The sequence below is a fragment of the Schistocerca gregaria genome, chromosome 3 (assembly GCF_023897955.1).
Source record: "Schistocerca gregaria isolate iqSchGreg1 chromosome 3, iqSchGreg1.2, whole genome shotgun sequence".
Lineage (NCBI taxonomy): Eukaryota > Metazoa > Arthropoda > Insecta > Orthoptera > Acrididae > Schistocerca > Schistocerca gregaria.
The window spans coordinates 382,981,925-383,009,359 of record NC_064922.1 but is presented as its reverse complement, the minus strand read 5'-3'; the positions used below and the strand labels follow the sequence as shown (position 1 = coordinate 383,009,359).

Genomic DNA, 27,435 nt, shown 5'->3' with positions numbered 1-27,435 from the left:
CATGGCACACATGATCAAGCAACAAACATTACAACAATTCAGTGCACTTTTTTGTCTTATGTGAATCCACAACAGATTGTTTCTCAAGCAAAATCTCTGAATGACCTATAATTCCATGATTCTCACCATATCATTCTATCAACAAACAGTTCCACTTCTCCTATAATCTCCTAGAATTCTGTAGGGTTTCCTGGCTTTTACAGTAAATTCAATTTTTTGAAGAATTCCCAATTTTCCTGGTTTTCCAGGCAAGTCACCATTACGATAACAGAGTTTTAAAAAAGACAGTAACATTATTACAATGTAATCATTACAATATGTAAAATGATATGGAATCGAGAAGTCTTACCTCCAACAAAACTAATTCAAATCGACCCTCTCACTCAGAGTGTCAGAACATCAATATCCTTCACAAGTACAAATCCAGTGGTCACCTAACGTGGCAAATTCAATTAAATATTGAACTAACATAACTCCACCTTACTTACCAAAACGGTCACGAAGACCTTGGTTTAACAGCAGTTCACGCTGACCAATACTGAATGATCGAAGATTTATACGAGACAATGTTTTATAAGCAGCACAACGCACAGTCTCACGTATATCAAGTATTCTTTTAATAATGTGAGGGACTGTGACCTGGTTCAGCGCAATAATTCGAACCACATTTGTCCGTACATCAGCACTTGGATCCCTCCCCATGTGGAACAAGAAGGCTAGAAAAAATAAAAAAAGATTAATTTCAAGAATCTGAATGCCACTGAAACACTAACATTTTTATTAATTTACATGACTGGAAAAAAATGGTATACTTAAAGAAATAACAGTTGGAAGTAAATCCCAGAGACATTCCTATACAGACAAATTTTGAACATTATAGACTCAAACTGTAAAAGGAATAACCAGTGGGGTGTTAGAAAGACTGACACTATTCTAACAGCTTGATGAACTTCATTTTATCATTTTTGGGCAACATCCATGGAAACCTGAGATGAATACAAAATAAAAATTGAAATCATCTGGCAAAGGCTTAAGCCAAATTACACAGAAAGAATGCAGCATTACAAGACAGTATACAGCCATTTCAAAAGAGTGGCATTTTATTGCTGACGAAAGTAATTGACTAAATCTTTTACTCTACTTTCATTTGATATTTGACAACACTGCTTTCATTTGGCACATTCACAACATGGGTCACTTTGATCACCATCTGCTGCTTTCAGAGTACAGTTCTTATGATGGCCAGTGTAGGTCAATATCAGTTAACATTTTGAAGACTTATGGTGGTGTCAAATGAAAAACTCAGTTCGCACACACACACGCACACACACACGCACACACATTCTGGCCCAAGAAGCTGGAGTTGGCAGTTTTGTGTGTGCGTGGGGGTGGGGTCCTTGCCCCTCCCCCCTTTTTGCAGATGAAGGTGGTGGCCGAATGCTTTATGTAAGTGTCTTAATTGCGCCTGTCTCCAACTTGACATGTCTTCTTTACAGTAAGTAGCAATCTATATAAACATTGCCATATATACCAATTTGTGTGAAATTATAAAAAATAAGGCCATCAGGTGTTTAGTGAAGGGTGCATTACCAGGGGTTCAATTCACCCTGCTGTTCTGTTCAATAAGAAACAGAATAGAATTTGTCTTTAAAAAATAACCCACTTGTTATTGCTTAATTTGTTACTTGCCTCACTGGTATCCCTGGGATCTTTATGATCTATGTATTTAAAAATCCACAACAGGCACAAAAAATTGGCAGTAAGGTTGTTTTCACAGACCTGGAATGCATGCTTAATGGATTTTTATTACAATGGAGGTCTTTGCTTATTGTTGAAGTAACTGAAGTTACAGCAGTGCATGTCAGTATGTTCATACAGCAATATCACCACCAGTAACGTGTCACCAACTGTTTAGTGTGGAAACTGTTCACATATCTTACGTAATTTCCATGATGAAATGATTTCTTTCTGATGAGCAAGTGGAAGCATTAGTAAATGCTTCTCAAAGTAAGGAGAATATTTCTGAAGAGGAAAATCACACCATTGAGAACAGCATTCACCCTAAAACTTATTCAGAGGACACTTCAGACATTGACAAGCAAGCAGTGCAAGTGGTGCAGTCAAAAGACGAAAATATGATGTGGAGCTTAGAAACTTTCCACAAACTGGAAGATCATCCAGTGCAAACATTACAAATCTGACTCCTAGTTCAACAAAATATGCTATATCCAGAGTATATGATATTAAATATGTTCAAACTCTTCTTAACAACAATATTCAAAGAAATGAGCTGAAAATGACTGCCACTGTGCATCAAGGAGTTTATATGGTGAGAGTTGGAAGAATTACATAAAATTAAACATGGAGCCTATTTTAAACTGCTATAATTACTAGCTGGTAACAATAAATCTTATGATGAATCAAGAAAGAGCCCAGAGGATCCAGAAACATGTAGCCATCTTTCCAGCTATAATGCAACAGAAACTATTCTCTCATATCTCACAAGTGTTACACTTTGATGGCAGATCTGACCGAGAAGCAAAGAAGAGCAAATAAGTTAGCACGTACAGGAATTCTGTGGGAACAGTGGTGCAAACACTTTTGCAATGGTACAACCCCCACAAATACACATAAATAAGTGGAACTAAAATTTAACATTCTAGGCACTTTTAATGATTTACAAGCACTGTGTCCTTAATATTAATTGGGTCACTATGACCTGAAAGAGCATCTGTGTACAGCTTTTTTTTAAAGAAATGACCAAACTTAAATCAGTCCGAATACTTCAACTAACAAGGAATCCCCTGAGTGCGAGGTCACAAGTTCAATCTTTAGTAAGCTTCATTTGAAAGTGTTGTGTTAACAATTATGACATGAAAATACTAGTTGCTAATGGTTTGCCACACAGGTCAGGAGGGCGATAGAAAATGAGTGTCTGGCAGGTGCAGGTATCATCCTTCTTTGAGATGCATGTATCACACTTCACAAAATGGACATCGTCAACATTCAAGAAATGTTCAAAGCAAACCATTAACTTGCACCATGAACACTGAATGAAAAATGACATCACAGTGATCACAAAGGTTGACACCAACAAGATCAAAGACAAACTCCGTGGAGTTACAAATTGTGCAGGACGTTGGACGTTCAGCTAGGTATTCCCTCTTAAAGAATGTATACAGAATCATATTGGTGTAACAGGGTGAACAATATTAATTGAATGTGATAGCCCACAACTGAGGGTGAAACAGTCTGTCTTAACTGGGTGCCCAACCGAGACTCCAACTTGGGACCTTTGCCTTTCGCATGCAAGTGCACTTGCCTGCGAAAGGCAAAGGTCCCGAGTTCAAGTCTCAGCCGGGCACACAGTTTTAATCTGCCAGGAAGTTTCATATCAGCGCACACTCCGCTGCAGAGTGAAAACCTCATTTCAAGAGTCTGTCTTAGGTTTATCATGAAATTGGCTATCCTGTAATGTGTAGCAACAAAATTTGTTTTATAGGCAACCAGGTGGGGGAAGGGGGTGGGGGTCATCCAGTGCCTGAATTTGTCTGATGAATCCAGTTGGTATAATCTGCAATGTCACACACTTTTCAGTATGGATAGTTTTCTCTAAAGGAATATAATTTTTACACGTAGACCGGGAATGAAGCAAAAGCAAGTTATTTTGACCAGCTATTGGCCAAAAGTAGCGTACATACCATGGCTGTAGTTCACAAATGTCTATGTTCCCACTCTTTCTTACTGCGACGTAAATATTCCCTATTGTCTTTGCAAGATCAGGCAAACAAGAAAGAATCATAGGGGGCAGAGCATCTCCAACTTCTCGCAGCACAATAAATAACTTTCCAGTCAATTTACCATCCATATTAATAGTTGGCTTAATTGTATAAAAATGTGTTAAGGCACTGATGTTGGTTGATTTGATACAACTCCCTTGGTACCTCTAGTTTCCAGGCCTCCTATCACGCACATTTCCTCTTCGCATCTCGATTGGTCGGAGTTGAAAACAAATTCCTTACTGAATGATGGAACAAGTTTGTTTACTTCATCTATACATTTTTGGGCGTATTCTGCAGTTTTCTGCACATTGTCAAGTTGATGCTTTGGTTGAAATTATGTTATATTACGTCTTTAAATTTTGAGGCACTTTTTGATGTTATGCAACCAGCCACTGCTTCCCCCAAAATCACTGTAATCTATACCACACACAATTTGATGTGCATAACATAGTAGGTCATTGTTATGCACATCCTGTAACTTACATCGAGCATCCTTGAAATGTGCAAACACCAGTTTTTGTAAGAAGTGCACCTAGTCCTCCCTTTAATATCTGGTTTTTCTCATGCAATTCCCCAGTCATATTGCTACAGACTTATTCAAAACCTGTCCATAATTGCCTTTTATGATGCTGCAGATGACCTTCCATGTAAGTATTTAGAACTTTCTCTTTGGACAGCGACTGTTCTCTACTACGTTTTACAAGAGGTAGGATTTGTGGCTCCCTGTCCACCAAGGACGATAAACTACATGGCTCCACACACGTTTCAATTTCGATATCACTTTCACTAGTTAAGCACATATAGTCATCACTATACTCCTCGCGTACATTGTCTGAGCAGTCGCTGACTCAACCTGCAGAAACACTAACATTTCATCTGCCACTTCTTTCTCACTCTGCAAAATTGCTTCAGTTCCTTTCTGATGAAATGTCAACCTCAGAAACTGCTGTTGTAGACATAATGTAATGTTTGCTTTTTTATTGTTGCCATTGCTCTGTTTTGTATCAGCACCACTGGCACTGTAGCTCCGTCGTGAGTTACTTGTCGACTAAGCCGTGCAACTACGATGTTGGCTCCTGCTGTGCTCACCATTGGATACCTCCAGTCATGCCTCTATTACCATTAGCAGCCAATATTGTGGTTGAAAGTGCAAAGCTTCTCTCCTTCTTGATATGATCTTCTTACTAGTTACGGAAGGATCCCACCTTTCACCACACCTCTCTTGTGAAATGATTGCTATTACGTAGTAACAGGTGCTGGTAGGTTCACTAAGAAGGGTTTATTATTCCAACTACAAACTGGTTTAACTTCTGATTGACAATAACTTCTTAAAATCCATAACAAGAACAGGTTCTCATGACACCTCTCAGTCAAATCCAGTTCTGTGTTTAGTTACCAAGTTTTATGATCACAGAACTTTGCCATGGATTGAGCTCCATGGCACACCACACTGCTCTGCCGATCTTTTCTAAGAATTTCATACACACTGTCACAGAAAATCTATTGGAATGCATATTCATAGTGCATTAACATAAAAACTCCACTACACTTAATCTCTGTATCCCTTCTGAAGATGTGATATCTGTTTGGAGAATCTTTCCTATCCCCCTCTCCCTTTTCAGCTACAATTATGCTCCTGTTGCAGCATCAAACTTTACCTCAATTTACTGAATTTTGTTTAGTTTCTGACAAAATTTGTGCAGATTACCCAAAGACACATCAGTGATGTAAATACCCTCTTGTGAGGAACTCCTCGAGTGTGAGGACGCAGAAGGCCAACAGTTTTTATGACATTTGACACACCACATATTGTCTACCATGTGTAAAAGTGCAAATGCACATCATGGGCAATGGGAGTTCATGATTTAAGATTGCGAGTGTGTGTGTTTTTGTTTAAAGAAATATATATAAGGCAGAGAATTGAACTGCAAAAGACTAGGTTTAAGTAATAATATGCAAATGTAAATTAAGTTCTGTTTGGGTAGGTGTGGTAATTTATGTTTGAGATATTCCGGATGCGCCAGATGGCTGCTCGTGGCTTGAGAAAGGTAAGTTTTCAATGTCTTTACTGTGGCCAGCGATCGTGTTCCACCCACAAAGTGTTGTGTGCATTGAAATGGCCCAAAATGAGGAAAGGTGGAGGACATTGAGAAACTAATGCAGATAATACATTCTGAGGCACTCCATCATCTGAGGGAGATAAGCATTAGAGAGGGTAAAATCCTGAAAGACTCTTACCTGAAAAGCCACAGCCTCCAAAGCTGTATCAAGAGGCACATATTAAAACAAAGATTCCAAGACTTACCAAGCGGGAAAGCGCCGGTAGATAGGCACAATGAATAAAACACACAAACACACACACACAGGATTTCGAGCTTCCGCAACTGGCGGCTGCTTCATCAGGAAAGAGGGAAGGAAAGGAAAGGAAAGATGAAAGGATGTGGGTTTTAAGGGAGAGGGTAAGGAGTCATTCCAATCCCGGGAGCAGAAAGACTTACCTTAGGGGGGGAAAAAGGATAGGTATATACACGTGTGCGCGCGCGCACACACACACACACACACACACACACACACACACACACACACACACACACACACACACGCACACACACGCACGCACGCAAAAGCAGACATATTTAAAGGCAAAGAGTAAGGGCAGAGATGTCAGTCGAGGCGGAAGTACAGAGGCAAAGAAGTTGTTGAAAGACAGGTGAGGTATGAGCGGTGGCAACTTGAAATTAGTGGAGGTTGAGGCCTGGCGGATATCGAGAAGAGAGGATATACTGAAGGGCGAGTTCCCATCTCCGGAGTTCAGATAGGTTGGTGTTGGTGGGAAGTATCCAGATAACTCGGACGGTGTAACACTGTGCCAAGATGTGCTGGCCGTGCACCAAGGCATGTTTAGCCACAGGGTGATCCTCATTACCAACAAACACTGTCTGCCTCTGTCCATTCATGCGAATGGACAGTTTGTTGCTGGTCATTCCCACATAGAAAGCGTCACAGTGCAGGCAGGTCAGTTGGTAAATCACGTGGGTGCTTTCACACGTGGCTCTCCCTTTGACCGTGTACACCTTCCGGGTTACAGGACTGGAGTAGGTGGTGGTGGGAGGGTGCATAGGACAGGTTTTACACCGGGGGCGGTAGCAAGGGTAGGAGCCAGAGGGTAGGGAAGGTGGTTTGGGAATTTCATAGGGATGAACCAAGAGGTTACGAAGGTTAGGTGGACGGCAGAAAGACACTCTTGGTGGAGTGGGGAGGATTTCATGAAGGATGGATCTCATTTCGGGGCAGGATTTTAGGAAGTCGTATCCCTGCTGGAGAGCCACATTCAGAGTCTGATCCAGTCCCGGGAAGTATCCTATCACAAGTGGGGCACTTTTGGGGTGGTTCTGTGAGAGGTTGTGGGTTTGAGGGGATGAGGAAGTGGCTCTGGTTATCTGCTTCTGTACTAGGTCGGGAGGGTAGTTGCGGGATGCGAAAGCTGTTTTCAGGTTTTTGGTGTAATGGTTCACGGATTCAGGACTGGAGCAGATTCGTTTGCCACAAAGGCCTAAGCTGTAGGGAAGGGACCGTTTGATATGGAATGGGTGGCAGCTGTCATAATGGAGGTACTGTTGCTTGTTGGTGGGTTTGATGTGGACAGATGTGTGAAGCTGGCCATTGGACAGATGGCGGTCAACGTCAAGGAAAGTGGCATGGGATTTGGAGTAGGACCAGGTGAATCTGATGGAACCAAAGGAGTTGAGGTTGGAGAGGAAATTCTGGAGTTGTTCTTCGCTGTGAGTCCAGATCATGAAGATGTCATCAATAAATCTGTACCAAACTTTTGGTTGGCAGGCTTGGGTAACCAAGAAGGCTTCCTCTAAGCGACCCATAAATAGGTTGGCATATGAGGGGGTCATCCTGGTACCCATGGCTGTTCCCTTTAATTGTTGGTATGTCTGGCCTTCAAAAGTGAAGAAATTGTGCGTCAGGATGAAGCTGGCTAAGGTGACGAGGAAAGATGTTTTAGGTAGGGTGGCAGGTGATCGGCGTGAAAGGAAGTGCTCGATTGCAGCGAGGCCCTGGACGTGCGGGATATTTGTGTATAGGGAAGTGGCATCAATGGTTACAAGGATGGTTTTCGGGGGTAACAGACTGGGTACGGATTCCAGGCGTTTGAGAAAGTGGTTGGTGTCTTTGATGAAGGATGGGAGACTGCATGTAATGGGTTGAAGGTGTTGATCTACATAGGCAGAGATACGTTCTGTGGGGGCTTGGTAACCAGCTACAATGGGGCGGCTAGGATGTTTGGGTTTGTGAATTTTAGGAAGTATGTAGAAGGTAGGAGTGCGAGGTGTCGGTGGGGTCAGGAGTTTGATGGAGTCAGGTGTAAGGTTTTGTAGGGGGCCTAAGGTTCTGAGGATTCCTTGAAGCTCCACCTGGACTTCAGGAATGGGATTACCTTGGCAAACTTTGTATGTAGAGTCATCTGAAAGCTGACGCAGTCACTCAGCCACATACTCCCGACGATCAAGTACCACGGTCGTGGAACCCTTGTCAGCCGGAAGAATGATGATGGATCGGACAGCTTTCAGATCACGGATAGCCTGGGCTTCGGCTGTGATGATGTTGGGAGTATATACCTATCCTTTTTTCCCCCTAAGGTAAGTCTTTCTGCTCCCGGGATTGGAATGACTCCTTACCCTCTCCCTTAAAACCCACATCCTTTCATCTTTCCTTTCCTTTCCTTTCCTTCCCTCTTTCCTGAAGAAGCAACCGTCGGTTGCGAAAGCTAGAAATTCTGTGTGTGTGTTTGTTTTATTTATTGTGCCTATCTACCAGCTCTTTCCCGCTTGGTAAGTCCTATATATTAAAAGACTTATTTTCGTCTTTCTCCTCACAGGGTTTGGATGACAGACGGCTTACCTGGATTAGTTTCGGGAACTGAGGAAGATCGTGAAGCCCTATGGCGTGATAACTGTAGCATATGACACTATCACGCATGCAGGATGTAGACACTCTTAATTTTTCTTGGCCTCTTGGGGTGTTAAGTCTGACCAGAATCTTATATTCCTGTAGTTTTTTCTCTCTCTCTGATACACAGTGCAGTCTGGTGAGTATGGAGGTTGGTGCTCTCCATGGCTGAAGCAGACAGGGGGAGGATCACAAGGAACATTTACATGTCACAGTCATTCCTACAGACTGGGCCAGTGTTACAACGTGAAGACAAATGCCTGGATTTCATACATCTGAAGCACTGCGTAGGGGGGAGTGGTGGTGGTGGAGATAGAAGGGGGAGGGGAGGGGGGGGGGCAAGCAGTATACAGTTTCATGTCTTATGGGTACACCATTACCTTGACCTTCTCAGGCAATGAATCACCCTCAAAGGCGAAACTGAAGGCCGCAATACAAACCATATTGTCGTTTGGTCCCCTACAACATGATAGGCCAAATTCACACGCCATCGCCCCTCCAAGTTGGCACACAGCTGATCAGACTGCAAGAGGAGGCGATGATGCCTTGAACCATGTTTAGACTATTATGGGGAGCAATAGTCACCAGAATGTTATCCAAAATGTCACAAACAAGGAACACCCAGACTGGGCAAGGGATGCTATTTCAATCAAAATCTATACCCTCTTCATTTTGGAGATGGCTGCAACTTCCCCAAACTTGTCCTCTATAGTATCTACAAATTATAAAAGCTTTGTGGCCAAAGAGAATCCCCATCTGTCCTTGTACAAACAAGGTATTGGAAGGAGTACTTCTCTGCTTGTAGCTTATGGACATTCTTCCCACACCGTAGCCAGGGAAGGAAACATTTGAGGTCCTATCTCTCTGCGATGAATGAGTTCTTTCCTTCTGGAGAGACTGCTGGGTCGTATGACGATCAGCAGGAGGAAGCTTCATCTTGGTGCCACCCACTCCAAATGGGGGCTCTCCCCAGGGACACCACCTGGCTTCAGTAACAACTACCTGGCAAGTAATCCGTTGCTCAGAGTCCCTGTGCCCCAGTCACGATGGGCACATACTCCGTGGAATACATGGGGAGGTTTTCGCACAGGCACCAACAGTGCATCCCTGCACGTCATGGGGTTGCCACCGTGCAGGTATTAAACCTACATAACCAAATGGTTACCGTCCTGGGTTGTGGATGTATTCATGCGGACAGATAGAATGTTGGTTGTCCTGGTCAACTAGAGTGCAGCACAGTGCCTGCAGCTTAGCTTGCAGATCTCAGCTGCTTTTACAGATAGTCCTGCCTCTAATGGAATAGGTGATGCTTGTGACTGGACTGAAGTAGGTGGTGGTGGTGGTGGAGGAGGATATATGGGACAGGTCTTTCATCTAGGTATATTACAGGAATATGGGCCATGAGGCAAGGGGGTTAGGAGAGATAAGGCATGTGAGACCTGTTCCTGCACAATGTTGGGAGAGTAATTTCAGTCTATGAAGGCCTGAGTGAGACCCTTGGTATATTTTGAGAGTAACTGCTCATCACTACAGATACGTCAGCAATGGGTGGTTAGGCTGTATGGAAGGGACTTCTTGGTATGGAATGGGTGACAGCTGCCAATTTGGAGGTATTGCTGGAGGTTCGTAGATTTATTATGGGTGGAGGTACTGATGTAGCCATCTTTGAGGTGGATGTCAACAATGATGAATATTGGGTTGAGGAGGACCACATGAAGGAAATGGGGGAGGTGCTGAGATTCTGGAGGAATGTGGATAGGGTGTCCTTACTCTCAATCCAAATCATGAAGTTCTCATCAATGAGTCTGAACCAAGTGAGGGGTTTGTGATTCCCGGTGGTTAGGAAGAATTCCTCGAGATGGTCCATGGATAGGTTGACATAGGATGATGCTATGCAGATACCCATTGCCATACCACAAATTTGTTTGTAGGTAATGCCTCCAAATGTGAAATAATTGTGATTGGGGATGTAGTTGGTCGTGATGACTAGGAAGGAGACTGCAATTTTAGAACTAATCAGGTGTTTAGTCTGCCAGAATTCCTACTACCTCTTGTCATGCCCTGTCATGAGAAATGTCCTGCGCACTATCCTTCACACCCCTCCAACAGTGGTACTCCACCGCCCACCGACCTACACCACATACTCTTCCATCCCTACACAGCCCCTGCTCCCAACCTCTTACCTCATCGCTCATATCCCTGTTATAGACCTAGATGCAAGACCTGTCCCATACATCCTCCTCCCACCACCACCTGCTCGAGTCCAGTCATTAACATCACCTATCCCACCAAAGGGAGGGCTACCTGTGAAACCAGTCATGTGATCTACAAGCTAAGCTGCAACCACTGTGGTGCATTTTATGAGGGCATGCCAACCAACAAACTATGGCCAAGAAACAAGTGGACCACCCCATTGCTGAGCACACCGCCAAACGTGACATCCTTTTTCAATGACTGCTTCACAGCCTGTGCCATATGGATCCTTCCCACTACCACCAGCTTTTCTTAACTGCGCAGGTGAGAACTTTCCCTGCAATATATCCTATGTTCCCATAACTCTCCTGGCCTCAACCTTTATTATTCATTGTCCTCACCCATCCAGCCCCATTTCCTGTTCCCATTCCAGTCTCCCCTACCCACTGTGAAACTTCCCAACTGCACATAGCTGCCCTATCCTCTCTCCACCTCGTCCCTGTGCTCTCCCCAGCAACACTTTACTGTCCACCACCCCTATCCATCTATCACTCCGCCTGCCCGCCCCAGCCTCCTCCTTACCCTCACTCAGTCACCACTCCCATCAAGCACTGGTGCTGCTGCTCCCCGTGTGGCTTCAGTTGCCTGAGACTGCAGTCATGTATGTGTGAGTTGCGTTAGCATGTACGTGCGCGTGTGAGAGTGAGAGAGTGAGAGTGAGAGAGTGAGAGTGAGAGTGAGAGAGAGAGAGTGAGAGAGAGAGAGAGAGAGAGTGAGAGAGAGAGTGAGAGAGAGAGAGAGAGAATTCTTAAATTTCTTAAAAAATTATCTAATTTGGTAAAAATATTCATCTTATGGAACAGCTTATACCCAACCAAACTGAAGTACTGCCAAATCTATAATTTGATATTTGCCTTTTTTTAAGAACATGTCTGCAGCTAAATTCATTGAATGAAAACAGCAGACATCAATCTGTGCTCTCTGGATCCATTTAGTAAATATCTGCAGAATTGTTTTTGCATTATGCCACCAAATTTACAAACTGACACTTCCCTTGGGTTTGCACAATAAGATGTCTCTCCTTCCTCACTCAGTCACCTTTCAAAATCTGAACTGGTTTAATAAATAATTATTTAAGTATTCTCTTTCAGGCATGGGTTAGTGAGTTTAGTATACAATAGCCTTAACATTTGACTGATGCGTTCTCTTTAGGTACTGATATGAGGAAAGATGTTTTTTGTATCTGGGGACTTCTTTTTCATGCATCATTGACGATCTAATGAAGAAGATATTGTTTTGTTGGCATTTAATGCTTGGAATATTTCTCCAGTTACTGGCATACTCCCATGACCTGTTTTAGGCCTTCATTCTTTAATGTCTTCTCTTAATTGTGTTAGTCAATATTCATCTTGTGAAATACACACATCAAAAGAGTTTTGGATCACCTTGGTTTTGAGAGTTCCAGAACCTGTGCAGAAAATTGGAATAGAAATCAACATAAAAATTATTTCCGCCCTTTTTATTGCTCATGAAAATCACACATTACGTGTTGTACCACCATACAGCGAGACCTTCAGAGGTGGTAGTCCAGATTGCTGTACACACCGGTACCTCTAATACAGAGCAGCCTGTCCCCTTGCACTGAATCATGCTTGTATTCATCATGGCATACTATCCACAAGTTCATCAAGGCACTGTTGGTCCAGATTGTCCCACTCCTCAACAGTGGTTCGGCCTAGATCCCTCACAGTGGTTGGTGGGCCCGTCATCCATAAACAGCCCTTTTCAATCTATTCTGGGCACGTTCGATAGGGTTCATGTCTGGAGAACATGCTGGCCACTCTAGTCAAGCCATGTAATTATCCTGAAGGAAGTCATTCACAAAATATGCACAATGGGGGCGCAAATTGTTTTCCTTGAAGATGAATGTCTCACCAATATGCTGCCGATATGGTTGCACTAACTGTCAGGGGATGGCATTCACGTATCGTACAGGTGTTATTGCACCTTCCATGACGACCAGCAGTGTACGTCGGCCCCACATAATACCACCCCGAAACAGCAGGGAACCTCCACCTTGCTGCACTGGCTGGATAGTGTATCTAAGGCGTTCGACCGGGTTGCCTCCAAATACGTCTACGACGATTTTCTGGTTGAAGGCATATGAGACACTCATCGGTGAAGAGAACGTGATGCCATTCCTGAGCACTCCATTCGGCATGTTGTTGGGCCCATCTGTACTGCACCGCATGGTGACATGGTTGCAAAGATGGACCTCGCCATGGACATTGAGAGTGAAGTTGTGCATCATGCAGCCTATTGCTCACAGTTTGAGCCATAACATGATGTCCTGAGGCTGCACGACACGCATTATTCAACATGTTGATGTTCCTGCCAGAGTTCCTCCGAGCCATTGTCCGTGGGAAGCGGCCATCCACTCCAGTAGTAACCCTTGAGTGGCCTGAGCGAGGCATGTCATTGACAGTTCCTGTCTCTCTGTATCTCCTCTATGTCTGAACAACATTGCTTTGGTTCACTCCGAGACACGTGGACACTTCCCTTGTTGAGAGCCCTTCCTGGCACAAAGTAACAATGCGGACATGATCGAACCGCGCTATTGACCATCTAGGCATGGCTGAACTACAGACAACACAGGCCATGTACCTTCTTCCTGGTGGAACGACTGGAGCTGATCGGCTGTTGGACCCCCTCTGTCTAATAGGTGCTGCTCATGCATGGTTGTTTACACCTTTGGGTGGGTTTAGTAACAGCTCCGAACAGTCAAAGGGACTGTGTCTGTGATACAATATCCGTAGTCAACTTCTACTTTCAGGATTTTCTGGGAACTGAGACAATGCAAAACTTTTTTGATGTGTGTATTTATTGCTTCTTCCACTAACTCATTCACAATTCCAAGTTCATATGCATTTTCTTTGTGTAATCCGTTATGTTCCACCATTGTCTCCAATATACACCAAATCTAGGTTTCCGAATGTGTGTGGATCCATTAAATTTCGGGCATGCAGTCCTATAAATTATATTTCTTGTCCTAATATCTTTAGAATAAGCTGACAGTCTAACACTACAAAACTCACCCCACCCTCTTAAACCCATGGATCACATAATCACTACGCAGGCAGCCACAGATACACAAGCATTAGATATGTTGATTGGCAGCAAAGAAGTATGCACAATTTAAACCTGTGGCTTTGTTGTCAATTGATGCTGGGATTTCTACGCATCACTATTAGCTGCACTATAGTGACATCTTCAACAATATAATGAAAAGTAAAGTTGTTACTCGCCATATAGTGGAGATGCTGAGTTGCAGATAGGCACACCAAACAGACTGTGACAAACAAGCTTTCGGTCAATAAGGTCTTTATCGAAACACACACACACACACACACACACACACACACACACACACACACGCTGTCTATTCTCAACAAAGGCCAGATTGGCCGAAAGCTTATCTGTGACAGTCTTTTTGTTGTGCCTCTCTGCAAATCAGCATCTGTGCTATCTGGTGAGTAGCAACTTTCCTTTTCGTAATACTGTTACCTCCCATCCTGGATTTTCCATTGTTTGAGTTTTGTGGGGACATCTCCGTGATTTTAACTTCCAAATTCCATGTGCCCAAGCTGAAACTAACTCTCTTAATTCTTTACAAAACTTATTTCAAATGCTTATTTCGCCACTTTTCAACATTTTCATACCATACAGTGATCAGTGTTGATGCAGTGCTCTGTCACGGGCTATTTATTGAGCTGTAAGGGTCACGTGTATCTACAGTGTTCCACACACCTTTCATGGACTGCACAAGGCATTTGCCTGATGTACGGATGTCTGTACTTGCAGGGGATTTTGTATACCCCAGCATTGCACCTTTGACGGAAGCTGAATATGCTGCTGTGTTCTTGGAGGGCCTAAAATCAGTTTCACATTGTGATTGGTGAGGTTCCGCCATTTTTCTGACAACAGGCTTTCCACATATGGCAGGGAAGCCACAGATTCAACTTCCTTTCTCCTTATGTCCACTGTAGGTTTTATTCATTACGCCTTACGTACCTGTTGCGGAAAATATTCATTCGCTTGAAAAACCAAGTGCTGAAGCTCATCCTGCAGACTGTTCTTGTAAACAATGATAATTGTTCTGGGGATCAAGGTTCTGAGAACATTCACACTATGTGATCAAAAGAATTCGGACACTCCCAAAAGCATACTTTTTCATATTAGGTGCTTTATGCAAGATTTTCACACTCCTAAACATCCCTAAGTCCACTGTCTTCAATGTGATAGTGAAGTGGAAACGTAAAGGGACACATACAATACAAAAGCATACAGGCCGACCTTGTCTGTTGACTGACAGGGACCAGCGACAGTTGATGAGGGTCGTAATGTGGAATAGGCACACACCTATCCAGACCATGAGACAGGAATTCCAAACTGCAGCAAGATCCACTGCAAGAACTATGACAGTTAGGTGGGAGGTGAGAAAATTTCGATTTCATGGTCAAGCGGCCGCTCATAAGCCACACATAATGCCAGTAAATGTCAAATAACACCTTGCTAGATGTAAGGAATGTTAACATTCGACGACTGACCAGTGGAAAAAACATTGTGTGGAGTGACGAATCATAATACACAATGTGGCGACCCGATGGCAAGGTGTGGGCCCGCTGAACATCATCTGCCAGTGTGTGTAGTGCCAACAGTAAAATTCAGAGGCGGTGGTGTTACAGTGTGGTCATGACCGAAGGACTGACGGAGGCCGTATGTCCATCTATAGCAAAGAAAAGAAGTACACTCAGTACGGAACACTGTGATATCCCATTCTCCTGAGTCCGTGGAGAACTAAAAACAGTACCAACATGAACCCTGAATGACCGATGGAACAGGAACTGGCGGATAAAAATCGGGAGTGGGCCCTGAAGACCCCACTCATGAAGTGTAAGGTCAAGAAATGTTGCAACCAAATGGTGGCGCTGGGAAAAAGCCTGCCGAACTGTGGATTCCCAGTGAAGTAAATGATCGATCGAAGACCGTCCCTCTTGGAAGCCACGTTGGTAAGGAGATAATAGATCCCAAGATTCAAGGACCCAATTGAGCCGTTGGACTACCACCTGTTTAAGTCACTTGCAAACAACGTTTGTCAGACTAACTAGCCGATAGCTTTTGAGAAATAGGGGGTTCTTACGAGGCTTAAGGACGGGAACCACAATGCTATCCCTCCATTGAGAAGGAAAGTCATCCTGGAGCCAAATACGTTTAAGCAGCCGAAGAAGATGTTGTCGTTGTGGAGCACTGAGGTGTTGAAGCAACTGGTTATGAATGGAATCTGAGCCAGGTGCCTTATCATGAGAAGAAGAAAGTGCGGAAAGAAGTTCCCATTCAGTAAAAGGCGTTTTAAGATTCTGACTAACAAGGGGTAAAACATAAGGCGGAAGCTTCGGCCTGCTGTTTCTGGGGAAGGAAAGCAGCAGGATAAGAGGTTGATGCTGATGCTGTTGTAAAATGGGTCACAAGATGTTCCACGAGAATCAAAGGCCATACACTAGGGCAAGGCCCTAGAGGGTAGACAGCTGAAGGCAACCTCAGAGAGAGCGAAGTGTAGCCCATACATGTGACATAGGGACAGTAGAAATGAGGGAAGAAATGAAGTGTTCCCAACACACCCGTTTGCTCCATTTGATTAAGTAATGGGCCTTGGCGCAAAGGTGTTTCGAGATAATAAGATTGGCAGCGGATGGGTGCCTCTCAAGCTGTTGCAAAGCTCAACGGCAATCACGGATGGCAAAGGCAATGGCTGTACTCCACCACGGGACTTTCCGGAGGCAAAATGGCCCAGATGAGCGTGGGATAGCAAGGCTAGCAGCACGAACAATCGCATTAGACACATCACGTACGATGTCATCAATACAACCCGACAAAGAGGGAGAAAAAAGGCCTGTAGTGTATACAAAGGCAAATCGGCGCGTTGGAAAGACCAAAGAGGTAATCTGTCCACTGGGGATCGGGAATGGAGCGAGAGAATCAATAGGAAGTGGGAAGTGGTCACTATCACAAAGGTAGTCATATGGCAACTAGTGGAATGAAGGGAGGGAGAAGATAGAGAAAAATCAATGGCAGGAAAGGTACCATGACCGGCACTGAAATTGGTAGGGGAGCAATCATTAAGAAGGCACAAGTCGTGGTCTGCGAGAAACTGGTCTCTGAGAAGACCCCGGCTAGATGGAAATGCACTGCCCCACAAGGGATAATGGGCATTACAATCCCCGAGAAGGAGGAAGGGAGGAGGAAGTTGCTGAAGAAGGGCAGTTAAGGCATCAGGTGTAAGAGTCCTGTCAGAAGGGAGATACAGATTGCAAATTGTGACTTAACAGCAACTGCTTCCAATGTAGCTTGAAGAGAAATCCAGGTGCTAACAACATTTGTACAGACCAACTTACAAACACCACCAGAGGCCTGCAGGGGGCTGACCCGATTTCAACAGAAAGCATGAAACCCACAGAGAGTTGGTGAGTGATCATCAGCAAAATGAGATTCCTGTGGAACCACACAAGCTGTAGAGTAAAACTAAATAAGGGATTTCAACTCTGGAAGGTGATGGTAATATCCATTACAATTCCATTAGATAACCACAGAACGATGACTCAAATAGGAGGTAAACAGGCTAAAGCCAGTCATGCCGCCGGGTCACCATCCGTCACCAACAAGGAGGGGTGACATCCATGAACAGCACGTCAGAGTCAGGTTGTGAAGGTGGTGACACCAGATGCTCCTTGTCCTGGGACTTATGTTTCTTCTTCTTTTCTGTTTGAGATTGAAGAGGGCTGTGCTGCAAAAAGGAGCCAGCTGCAGCAAGGTCTGGAACAGAAAGAGAGCGAGCAACCTGGGGGCCCACAGACTGTGGTTCTCATGGTTGTCGTGTGGTAGCAGACCTTTGCCCTGGACGGTGCCAAGAAGGGGGGTCCCAGGAGGGGTGCCCTTGACCAGCAGATGCTGAAGAAATGGAATACTACTCTGGCTGGGGAGGGGGATGTTGGGTTGTTTTTGGAGGAGGAGACAAGACAGCGAGGTCATTGGTCTCATTAGATTAGGAAAGGACGGAGAAGGAAGTCGGCCATGCACTTCTCGTAGGAACCATTTTAGCATCTGCCTGGTGCGATTTAGGGAAATCACAGAAACTCTACATCAGGATGGCCGGACACAGGATTGAACTGTCGTCGTCCTGAATGTGAGTCCACTGTGCTAAGCACTGTGGCACCTCACTCGGTCTGGGGAGGGGTAGCAGCACCCGGAGGGAAGGGTGTGGAAACCGCGGGGGGGGGGGGGGGGGGGGGGGGTTCGGGACTGGAGTCAAGAAGGGGGAGGAAGCGGTGAAGATGTAACTAAAGCATAGCCAGATGCCATTGACACAAGATGAGAACGTGCATACTTCTTACGAGCCTCAGTGTAGGTGAGACAATCAAGGGACTTATACACCTGTGTCATCTTTTCCTTCTTATAAGCCAGGCAATCCGGTGAACGTGGAGAATGATTGCCATGACAATTAACACACACAGGAACTCACCTCATGGAGTGGGACGTCTACAGTCACCACAGAGAGGGGTCTGCGAACAGCGAGAAGACGTGTCCACAACGCAAGCACTTAAAACATCTCATAGGTGGTGGGATGTACGGCTTCACGTCACATCGATATACCATAATCTTGACCTTTAAAGGTCAGGATGAAGACACCAGTATCAATTGATTTTCCTTTGGGCTCTTCTGAACATGCCAAACAAATTGAACACCCCATCATCCTAGATTGTCATAAGTTACTCATCAGTTTGAAGGATGAGGTCCCTGTTAAAAATTACACCTTGAACCATATTCAAAGTCTGGGGGGGGGGGGGGGGGGTAACGGACACAAGAATTGTGCCAAGATGGTCACAGGCACAAAGGGCCGCAGACTGGGCAGCTGAACCTGAACACATCTGGCTCAGAGTTTTCACTTCACTTCACCAAACTTGTCTTCAATGTGTCTCACAAAAAATAAAGGTTTGTTAGTGGTAAAAGTATCCCCATCAGTCCTGGTGCAAACCAGATAGCGGGGGAAAGGTTTCGCTCCTAGACAACGAGCCTGACCCTCCTCCCAGGGGGTAGCCATGGAAGGGAAGGCCGAAGGGGCAGAAGAAGGAGCACTAAAAGATTCATTTTCATTCAACGAGATGGCCGTAGAAGAACGGCCAGAGTTGTGGACCCGTATGCATTTCATTTGCATAGCGCCTGCCCTAATACCACCCACTCCGATCAGAGGCTGTCCCCTCGGGCGCCACCCAGCCACAGCAAGGGCCGTCTGGCACAGCAGCCATTGCCAGGAGTTCCGATGTTCCAGGATGACAAGCAACCACTCCTAGGCTTACATGAGATGGTCACAGCTCAGGTATCAGAAGTGTGATCCTTGTGTTTCCAGGGGACTCAACCAAAAGGGTACATAGCAACCCCACTGCATGAACTGGCTACTGTGCTGGTTATATACCCTAGCATCAGGTAACAACACGAAGGGAAAGATGGAAGAAATTAGGAGGGCACATGCCGGAGACACTAGGTAAAGTTCACTTCCCTAATAAACAAGGACACCAAGAGAGGGAGAGGAGAGGGTGGAGGGGAAAGATCAAGAACAGAAAAGGAGGGGAAGGGAAAGGAAATGCAGACCAGTAAAGAAGGAAGGCTACAATAACTTGGGGGCCCCATGCTTACCACGCACATACTCACAAAAGGACCGTGAGCCACTTGGGGGTGGGGGGTGGGGGGGAGAGACGTGAAAAATGAGGTGATGATAAGACAGAGGGGTGGAAACTGTTGGGTGGAGGGTGTGGGGACAGTAGGTTACCATAGGTTGACGCCAGGATAATTTCAGAAGTGTTGTAAGGATTATTCCTATCCACGCAGCTCAAAAAAAGGTAGTTGTGTCCTCACAGAATGGGTTTCGGCCCTCATTGAGAACACCTCCAACCAATTGAAAGTAATCTAGCCTCCTAAGTCAAAAATACCAAACACTTACTTCACCGACTCCCCACTGTCCCCATTCCTTGACTTCCTGGTTCCCTACAGGTCACTGTTGGTGCCATTTCCCTATACACTGGTATCCCTCACACCTATGCTCTTGCTGCAACTGAACATTCCCCCAAAATCGTTCAGACTTCAAACCCACTACCTCATTCCTCACACCCCTACCTAACTATATTCTAACATGCAACTACTTCTCTTTTAAAGAGAAGGTATATAAACAAATCTGCAGCACAGCCAAGGTCACTGACGTGGCACCCTCCTATGCCAATCTGCTCATGTGCTATCTGCAAGAAACCTTCCTGGCCTCCCAAATCCCCAAACCCCTGGTCTGGTTCAGGATAATTGACGATATCTTCATGATATGCACTCAGGGGCCAAAACACACCACGCTCATCCATTCAGAAACCTAAAACATTCTCTCCCATCCCCTTCACCTGGTCCTAAACTCAGTGTGCCCCCTTCCTGGACATTGACCACCACCACTCTGATGGCTCCATCTGCACCTCTGTCCACATTAAACCATCAATGAGCAACAGTGTCTGCATTTTGATAGCTGTTTTCCCTTCAACACCAATTATACAGCTTGGCCACTCAGGGAAAGCTTATCTGCAGTGACAGAAACTGCCGTACCCAAAATGCTGAACGTCTCACTAAAGACCTTACAGACAGATAGTAGACCTTGTATCCAGACGCATGTCATTTGACCAACAATCTCTCCAATCCTCCAATCGCCGCCGCCCCCCCCCCCCCCCCCCAAGATTGACTGGTTTAAAATGGGGAGGGGGGAACAAAACTGCTAGGTCCCTTGTTCCGATTAAAATAATTCCACAAACCTGGGAGTAAAATAATCGAGACATACAAACCACAGATGCAAGATACAGGAAAACCACAAGAATGATAGAAGCGCAAACAAAGACTAAAATGGACAAAATCAGACAAGAAAACCAGAGACGGAAGAAACATGTAGCAGAGATTAAAACAAGAGATCAGATTACCATGGCTGGCTGAACATGAGAATAAAACGGAGAAGCCAGCCACTCTGCAACACATTAAAACCTCCATCCTAAAAGCACTAGGGTGGAGGACCCAGAGGGAGAAAGGACATGTGCTAAAACTTAAATGATAAAACCCACACTCATGAATAAAATGCGAAACTTAAGCTGCCATTGAGGCAGAATTAACGAACACCGAAGGTAGGGTGCGGGGAAATTTAAAAGTCCGCAGGTGGACGACAGTTATTGGTGAGCCGTAGCGACAGTGAGGTGGGTCCTCGCGACAGAGGAGATAACTATGCGTTAGCCACATATGACCAATGCGGAGCCAGCAGAGGACAACTTTATTTCCTGCGAGAGGACCGGAGGGAAGATTTCCACACATTCGTAATCTCCTTAATGATACGCAGTTTGTTGTGCATATTGTTACGTCATTCCGTCTCCCATAGCCAAAAAACCCTGCGGCGTAAGACACAATGCAGGTCAGTTTCGAAGATGCCCACCTCCCCAAGCGGTTTCCGAATAGCCTGCTTGGCCAGCCTGTCGGCAAGTTCATTGGCGCGGAGACCGACGTGTCCTGGTGTCCACACAAACACCACTGTGCAACGGGACCATTCCAGGCCAGAGATGGACTCCTGGACGGTCACTACCAAAGGATGAGCACTGGTTGATAGCTTGTAGGCTGCTCAAGGAGTCAATACACAGGAGAAATGACTCACAGGGCATGAGCAGATGTGCTCAATAGCACGAGATATGGCCGCCAGCTCTGCAGTTAAAACACTGCACAAATCTGACAAGGAGTGCTGTTCAATATGTCCATGAACTTATACAAAGCCCACGTGAAAATCAGCAAGCGAGCCATCAGTGTAAACCACTTCATGGCCCCGGTACATGTTGAGAATCGAGAGGAAGTGATAGCAGGGAGCCGCAGTGTTAGTTGAGTTCTTAGGGTCATACGAAGGTCCAAAAGAATCTGCAGCCTAGGTGTACACTATGGAGGTGTACGTGAATGGACATCGAGGAGAGGTTGTAATGGAAAGAACTCCGGTTCAGACAGAAGGGACCGGACGCGAACAGCAATCATAAACCCTGACCTGGGCCACCGATGCAGGAGATGAACTGCCGTGATTGGGAAAAGGAGGTGGTAATTCAGATCTGCAGGGGAACTACAAATGTGTGCAACGTAACTGGCGAGCTGTTGTGCACGCCTAACCTTCAATGGAGGGACTCCGGCCTACAGCATGACACTTGTCACTGGACTCGTCCTACAAGCTGCCGTCGCTAGATGAACACCACAGTGGTGCACTGGGTCGAGTAAAAACAATGCTGAGTGCCGCTGAACCACAAAGCAGACTCCCATAGTCAAGGGGAGATTGAATAAGGGCTCTGTAGAGCTGCAACAGCATAGAGCAATCTGCACCTCAGTTGCTGTTGCTCAGGTAGCAGAGGGTATTTAGGTGCTGCCAGCACTTTTGATTAAGCTGACGAAGGTGAGGTAGCTAAGTCCATCAGGCATCAAAAACCAGTCCGAAGAATTGACATGTCAGTAAGTGGATCATCATTAAGGTAATGTTCTGGTTCTGGATGAATGATGTAATGCTGATAGAAATGCATGACACACGACTTCGCGGCTGAAAATAAAGTTGTGGGCTAGAGCCTGTAGCCTGTCATTGCGCCTTGTGAATGGCTCCCTGTAGGCGCCACTCAGCAACTCCAATGCTGGAGGAGCAGTACAAAATGCAGAAGTTGACCGCATACAGAGAAGGTGAGACCGACGGCCCTACAGCTGCTGCTAGACTTAACAGCCACTAAACATAGACACACACTCAATACAGAGCCCTGTGTAATGCTATTATTCTGAATATGGGGGGAACTATGGGAGGCACCGACATGGACACAGAAACTAAGGAGTGACAGGAAGTTTTGGATAAAAATCAGGAGTGGACCCCGGAGACACCACTCATGTAATGTGGCAAGGATACGACATCGCCGGGTCATGTTGTATGCTTTACGTAAGTAAAAAAAGATGGCAACCAGATGTTGGCGTTTGGAAAAGGTTGTTTAGATGGCACAGTTGAGGGACACAAGTTTATCAGTGGTATAGTGACCCTGACAGAAACCGCCCTGACATGGAACCAGTAGACCACATGACTCTGGGACCGAAGACACACCATACGTTCCACCAGTTTACAAAGAAAGTTGGTGAGGCTGATGGGCCGGTAGCTATCCACATTAAGCGGGTTTTGACTGGGTTTCAGCACCGGAATGATGATGCTCTCCCACCATTGTGATGGAAAGACGCCATCGCACCAGATACAGTTGAAGATGACGCTTGTAGTCATACAAGAGATGTTTGATCATCTGACTGTGTATCTGATTCAGGCCAGGAGCTGTGTCAGGCCAATGTGCAAGGGTGCTGAGGAGCTCCCACTCTAAATGGGGCATTATAGGGTTCACTGTGTTGTGTAGTGAACGAGAGTACTTTCGTTTTCATCCGCCATTTCAGGGTACGAAAGGCTGGGTGGTAGTTCTCCGACACTGAGGCTCGAGCAAAGTGCTCTGGAATCATGTTTGTGTTGGTAGATAACACGCAATCAACGGGGACACCTGTTGGGGTCTGGTATCCAAAAAGACGTCTGATCTTCGTCCAGACTTGAAAGGTGACATATGGCACCCAATGGTTGACATGTACCTCTCCCAACACTCCTGTTTCTGTCGTTTTATAAGCTAGTGAACGAAGGCACGGAGCCACTTAAAGGCTATTAGGGGCTCTACGGAAGGGTGCTGTGTAAATCACTGTAGAGCTCGCCAACGCTCTTTCATTGCCTCAGCAACTTCCAGCGACCACCAAGGGACTGTCTTTTGCTGGGGGCACCCTATAGAACAAGGGATCGCATTTCCCACTGCAGAAACAATTGTTGTAGTGACCTGCTCAATCACAACATCGATGGCACCACGTGGGGGAGATTGAATGGTGACAGCAGAGGTGAAGACTACACAGTCTGCTTTGTTTAAAGCCCATCTGGGTAGGCACCCATGGGCATGATGCAGGGGGAGTGACAGGAAGATGGGGAAGTGGTCACTACCGTACAGGTCGTCATGTGCTCTCCACTGTACAGATGGGAGAAGCCTAGGAATACAAACCAAGAGATCAATGGCCGAATATGTGCCCATGCGCCACAGTGAAATGAGTGTGGGCACCTATATTTAAGAAGCAGAGGCCGAGGTCGAGGTCGAGGTCGAGATGCGACAGCAAATTTTCGACATCTCTACCTTGGCCAGTAAGCACAGTGCCACCTCACAAGAGGTTATGGGAGTTAAAATCTCCCAAAAGTAGGAAAAATTTAGGGAGTTGATCAATCAGTGCAGCCAATATGTTCAGGGATACTGCACCATCTGGAGTGAGATATATGTTGCAAACAGTTATTTCCTGCGTCGTCCATATCCTGACAGTCACAGCTTCAAGAGGAGTTTGAAGGGGCACAGGTTCACTACATACTGAATTCAGGAAATATATGCAAACTCCACCTGACACTATTATATTCACTATGATTCTTGTAGTATCACCTGTAGCCGCGAAGGGCAGGGGTCCACATTCCTGGGAACCAGGTTTTCTGGAGGGCAACACAGAAAGCAGGTGTGAAGCTTAAAAATTGCCGTAGCTCAGCCAGGTGGTGGAAAAAAACGCAGCAATTCCACTGGAGGATTACATGACCCTGAGACTGGGAAGGCATGAAACACTCACTCAATGAGGCAGTCTACGCCTCAGCGTCACCTGCTGCCACCGGATGAGTATCTGTGCAATTGACATCCATTGTGTCCGAGGGCCCAGCAAGATCTAGGTCCTCAGCGGATGCCAGAATCTCCACCTCATACTGAAGATACAGAGCTTGTAGGTATTGGTGGTGTGGGTGCCACTGCAGTGCCTTGGTTCTTGGGGGTCTTCTTTTTGGGTTTCTCTTGCTGCCCCTTGGTTTTGTCCAGCTGGGAGGGCTTCACTGATTCAGTCTCTGCCACTGAGAAGGACCTGTGGTTGCTTCAGCCACTGGCAGTTGTCAACTTTGCTGCTAATAGGAACCTGGGAAGGGAGTGACCCAAAGGATCCCTTCCTGGCGAGAGGAGCCAAAGAAGACTTATGCTCCTCTGCCTGAGAAGTGGGGTCTGAAATCCCTGGTGCTTGGGGAGGGGGAGGGGGGGGGGTGTTGCTCCTGATATAGGTGGTGCAGGAGCAACAGAGTGGGAAGTGCCCCCCCCCCCCCATGATCAAAGGGGCAGGTGGAGTTTGACAGCTCAGAGAGCCAACTGTATGCACCAGAACGTAAGGTAGTAGACCCGTTCTCGTAGCTGCAGCGAAGGTTGACAGCATATGCACAGGATGTAGCCTCTCATATTTTCTCTTAGCCTCAGTGTAGGTCAGTCAGTCCAGGGTTCTGTATTCCATTATTTTTCTTTGTTTCTGGAGAATACTGCAGTCCGGTGAGCAAGGCCAATGGTGCTCTCCACAATTGATGCAGATGGGATGCAGGACACATGGAGTATTGGGATGTGAAGGGCATCCACAATCCCGACAGGTGAAGCTGGAAGTACAGCGGGAAGAAATATGGCCAAACGTCCAGCACTTAAAGCACCACATCGGGGGAGGGATATAAGGCTCTACATCACAGCAGTGACCATCACCTTGACCTTCTCGAGTAATGTGTCACCCTCGAAGGCCAAGATGAAGGCACCGGTGGCAACCTGATTATCCCTCCGGTGGATGCCCTGGGCAAAATGACAACTCGTTGCTCTAAATTGGCAAGCAGCTCATCGCCAGACTGCAAAAGAAGGTACCTGTGAAATACAGGGTGATTCAAAAAGAATACCACAACTTTAGGAATTTAAAACTCTGCAACGACAAAAGGCAGAGCTAAGCACTATCTTTCGGCGAATTAAGGGAGCTATAAAGTTTCATTTAGTTGTACATTTGTTCGCTTGAGGTGCTGTTGACTAGGCGTCAGCGTCAGTTGATGCTGAGAAGGCAACCGCTCAACAGAAAGCTTTTTGTGTTATTGAGTACGGCAGAAGTGAATCGACGACAGTTGTTCAGCGTGCATTTCGAACGAAGTATGGTGTTAAACCTCCTGATAGGTGGTGTATTAAACGTTGGTATAAACAGTTTACAGAGAATGGGTGTTTGCGCAAAGGGAAAGTTCTGGACGGCCGAGAACGAGTGATGAAAATGTAGCACGCATCCAGCAAGCATTTGTTCGCAGCCCCGGAAAATCTACTCGCAGAGCTAGCAGAGAGCTGCAAATTCCACAATCAACTGTATGGAGAGTCCTACGAAAAAGGTTAGTTATGAAACCTTATCGTCTGAAATTGGTTCAAGCACTGTCTGCAGCTGATAAGATTAAAAGAATCGATTTCTGTGATTTTATCCTTGCTCAAATGGAAACAGATGAATCTTTCGTTTCAAAGATTGTGTTTAGTGATGAAGCAACTTTCCACACTAACGGGAAAGTCAACCGTCACAATGTCTGTATAAGGGGCACTGAGAATCCACGGGAAACAACTCAGTATGAACATGACTCGCCTAAGGTGAACGTTTTCTGTGCCATTTCAGCCAATAAAGTTTTTGGTCCCTTTTTCTTCGAAGGTGCTACTGTAACTGGACTACAGTATCTGGAGATGTTAGAGAATTGGCTGTTCCCTCAGCTCGAACAAGAAGCACAACAATTCATATTTCAGCAGGATGGAGCGCCACCACATTGGCACTTATCTGTCCGTAACTACCTGAACGTCAACTACCCGAGGCGATGGATCGGCCATCAGGCAGCCCGTGTCAGAGCACTTCATCACTAGCCTCCAAGAAGCCCTGATCATACCCCCTGCGATTTTTTCTTATGGGGGTATGTTAAGGATATGGTGTTTCGGCCACCTCTCCCAGCCACCATTGATGATTTGAAATGAGAAATAACAGCAGCTATCCAAACTGTTACGCCTGATATGCTACAGAGTGTGTGGAACGAGTTGGAGTATCGGGTTGATATTGTTAGTGTCTGGAGGGGGCCATATTGAACATCTCTGAACTTTTTTTTGAGTGAAAAAAAACCTTTTTAAATACTCTTTGTAATGATGTATAACAGAAGGTTATATTATGTTTCTTTCATTAAATACACATTTTTAAAGTTGTGGTATTCTTTTTGAATCACCCTGTATGATACGCTGGACCATATTTAAGCTCTTATGGGGCGTGATGGAAACAGAAACATCCCCAGCTTGTCACAGGCGATTAGTGCCCATGACTGGGCAGAGGATGCTGTTTTTAACAAGACTGACCCTGATCAAATTTTGGACAAGCCCTCCACCTCTGCAAACTTGTTCTCCAAATGCTCGACAATAAACTGAGGTTTCACTGAGAAGAAATATTCCCCAATAAGCTTTGCTGCCATCCTTAGCCTGGTGTTCCT

General features: G+C 45.6%; 1 protein-coding gene across 2 annotated transcripts in view; it reads right to left on the bottom strand.

Annotated features, from left to right (window-relative positions):
* LOC126355018 (condensin complex subunit 3) overlaps positions 1-27,435 on the bottom strand; it is a 196,918-nt gene that overhangs the window by 126,909 nt on the left and 42,574 nt on the right. For both annotated transcript variants that reach the window (XM_050005161.1, XM_050005162.1), the window contains exon 5: positions 489-716. In XM_050005161.1, coding sequence (XP_049861118.1) covers positions 489-716 — 228 coding nt within the window. The remainder of the gene's footprint in view (positions 1-488; positions 717-27,435) is intronic.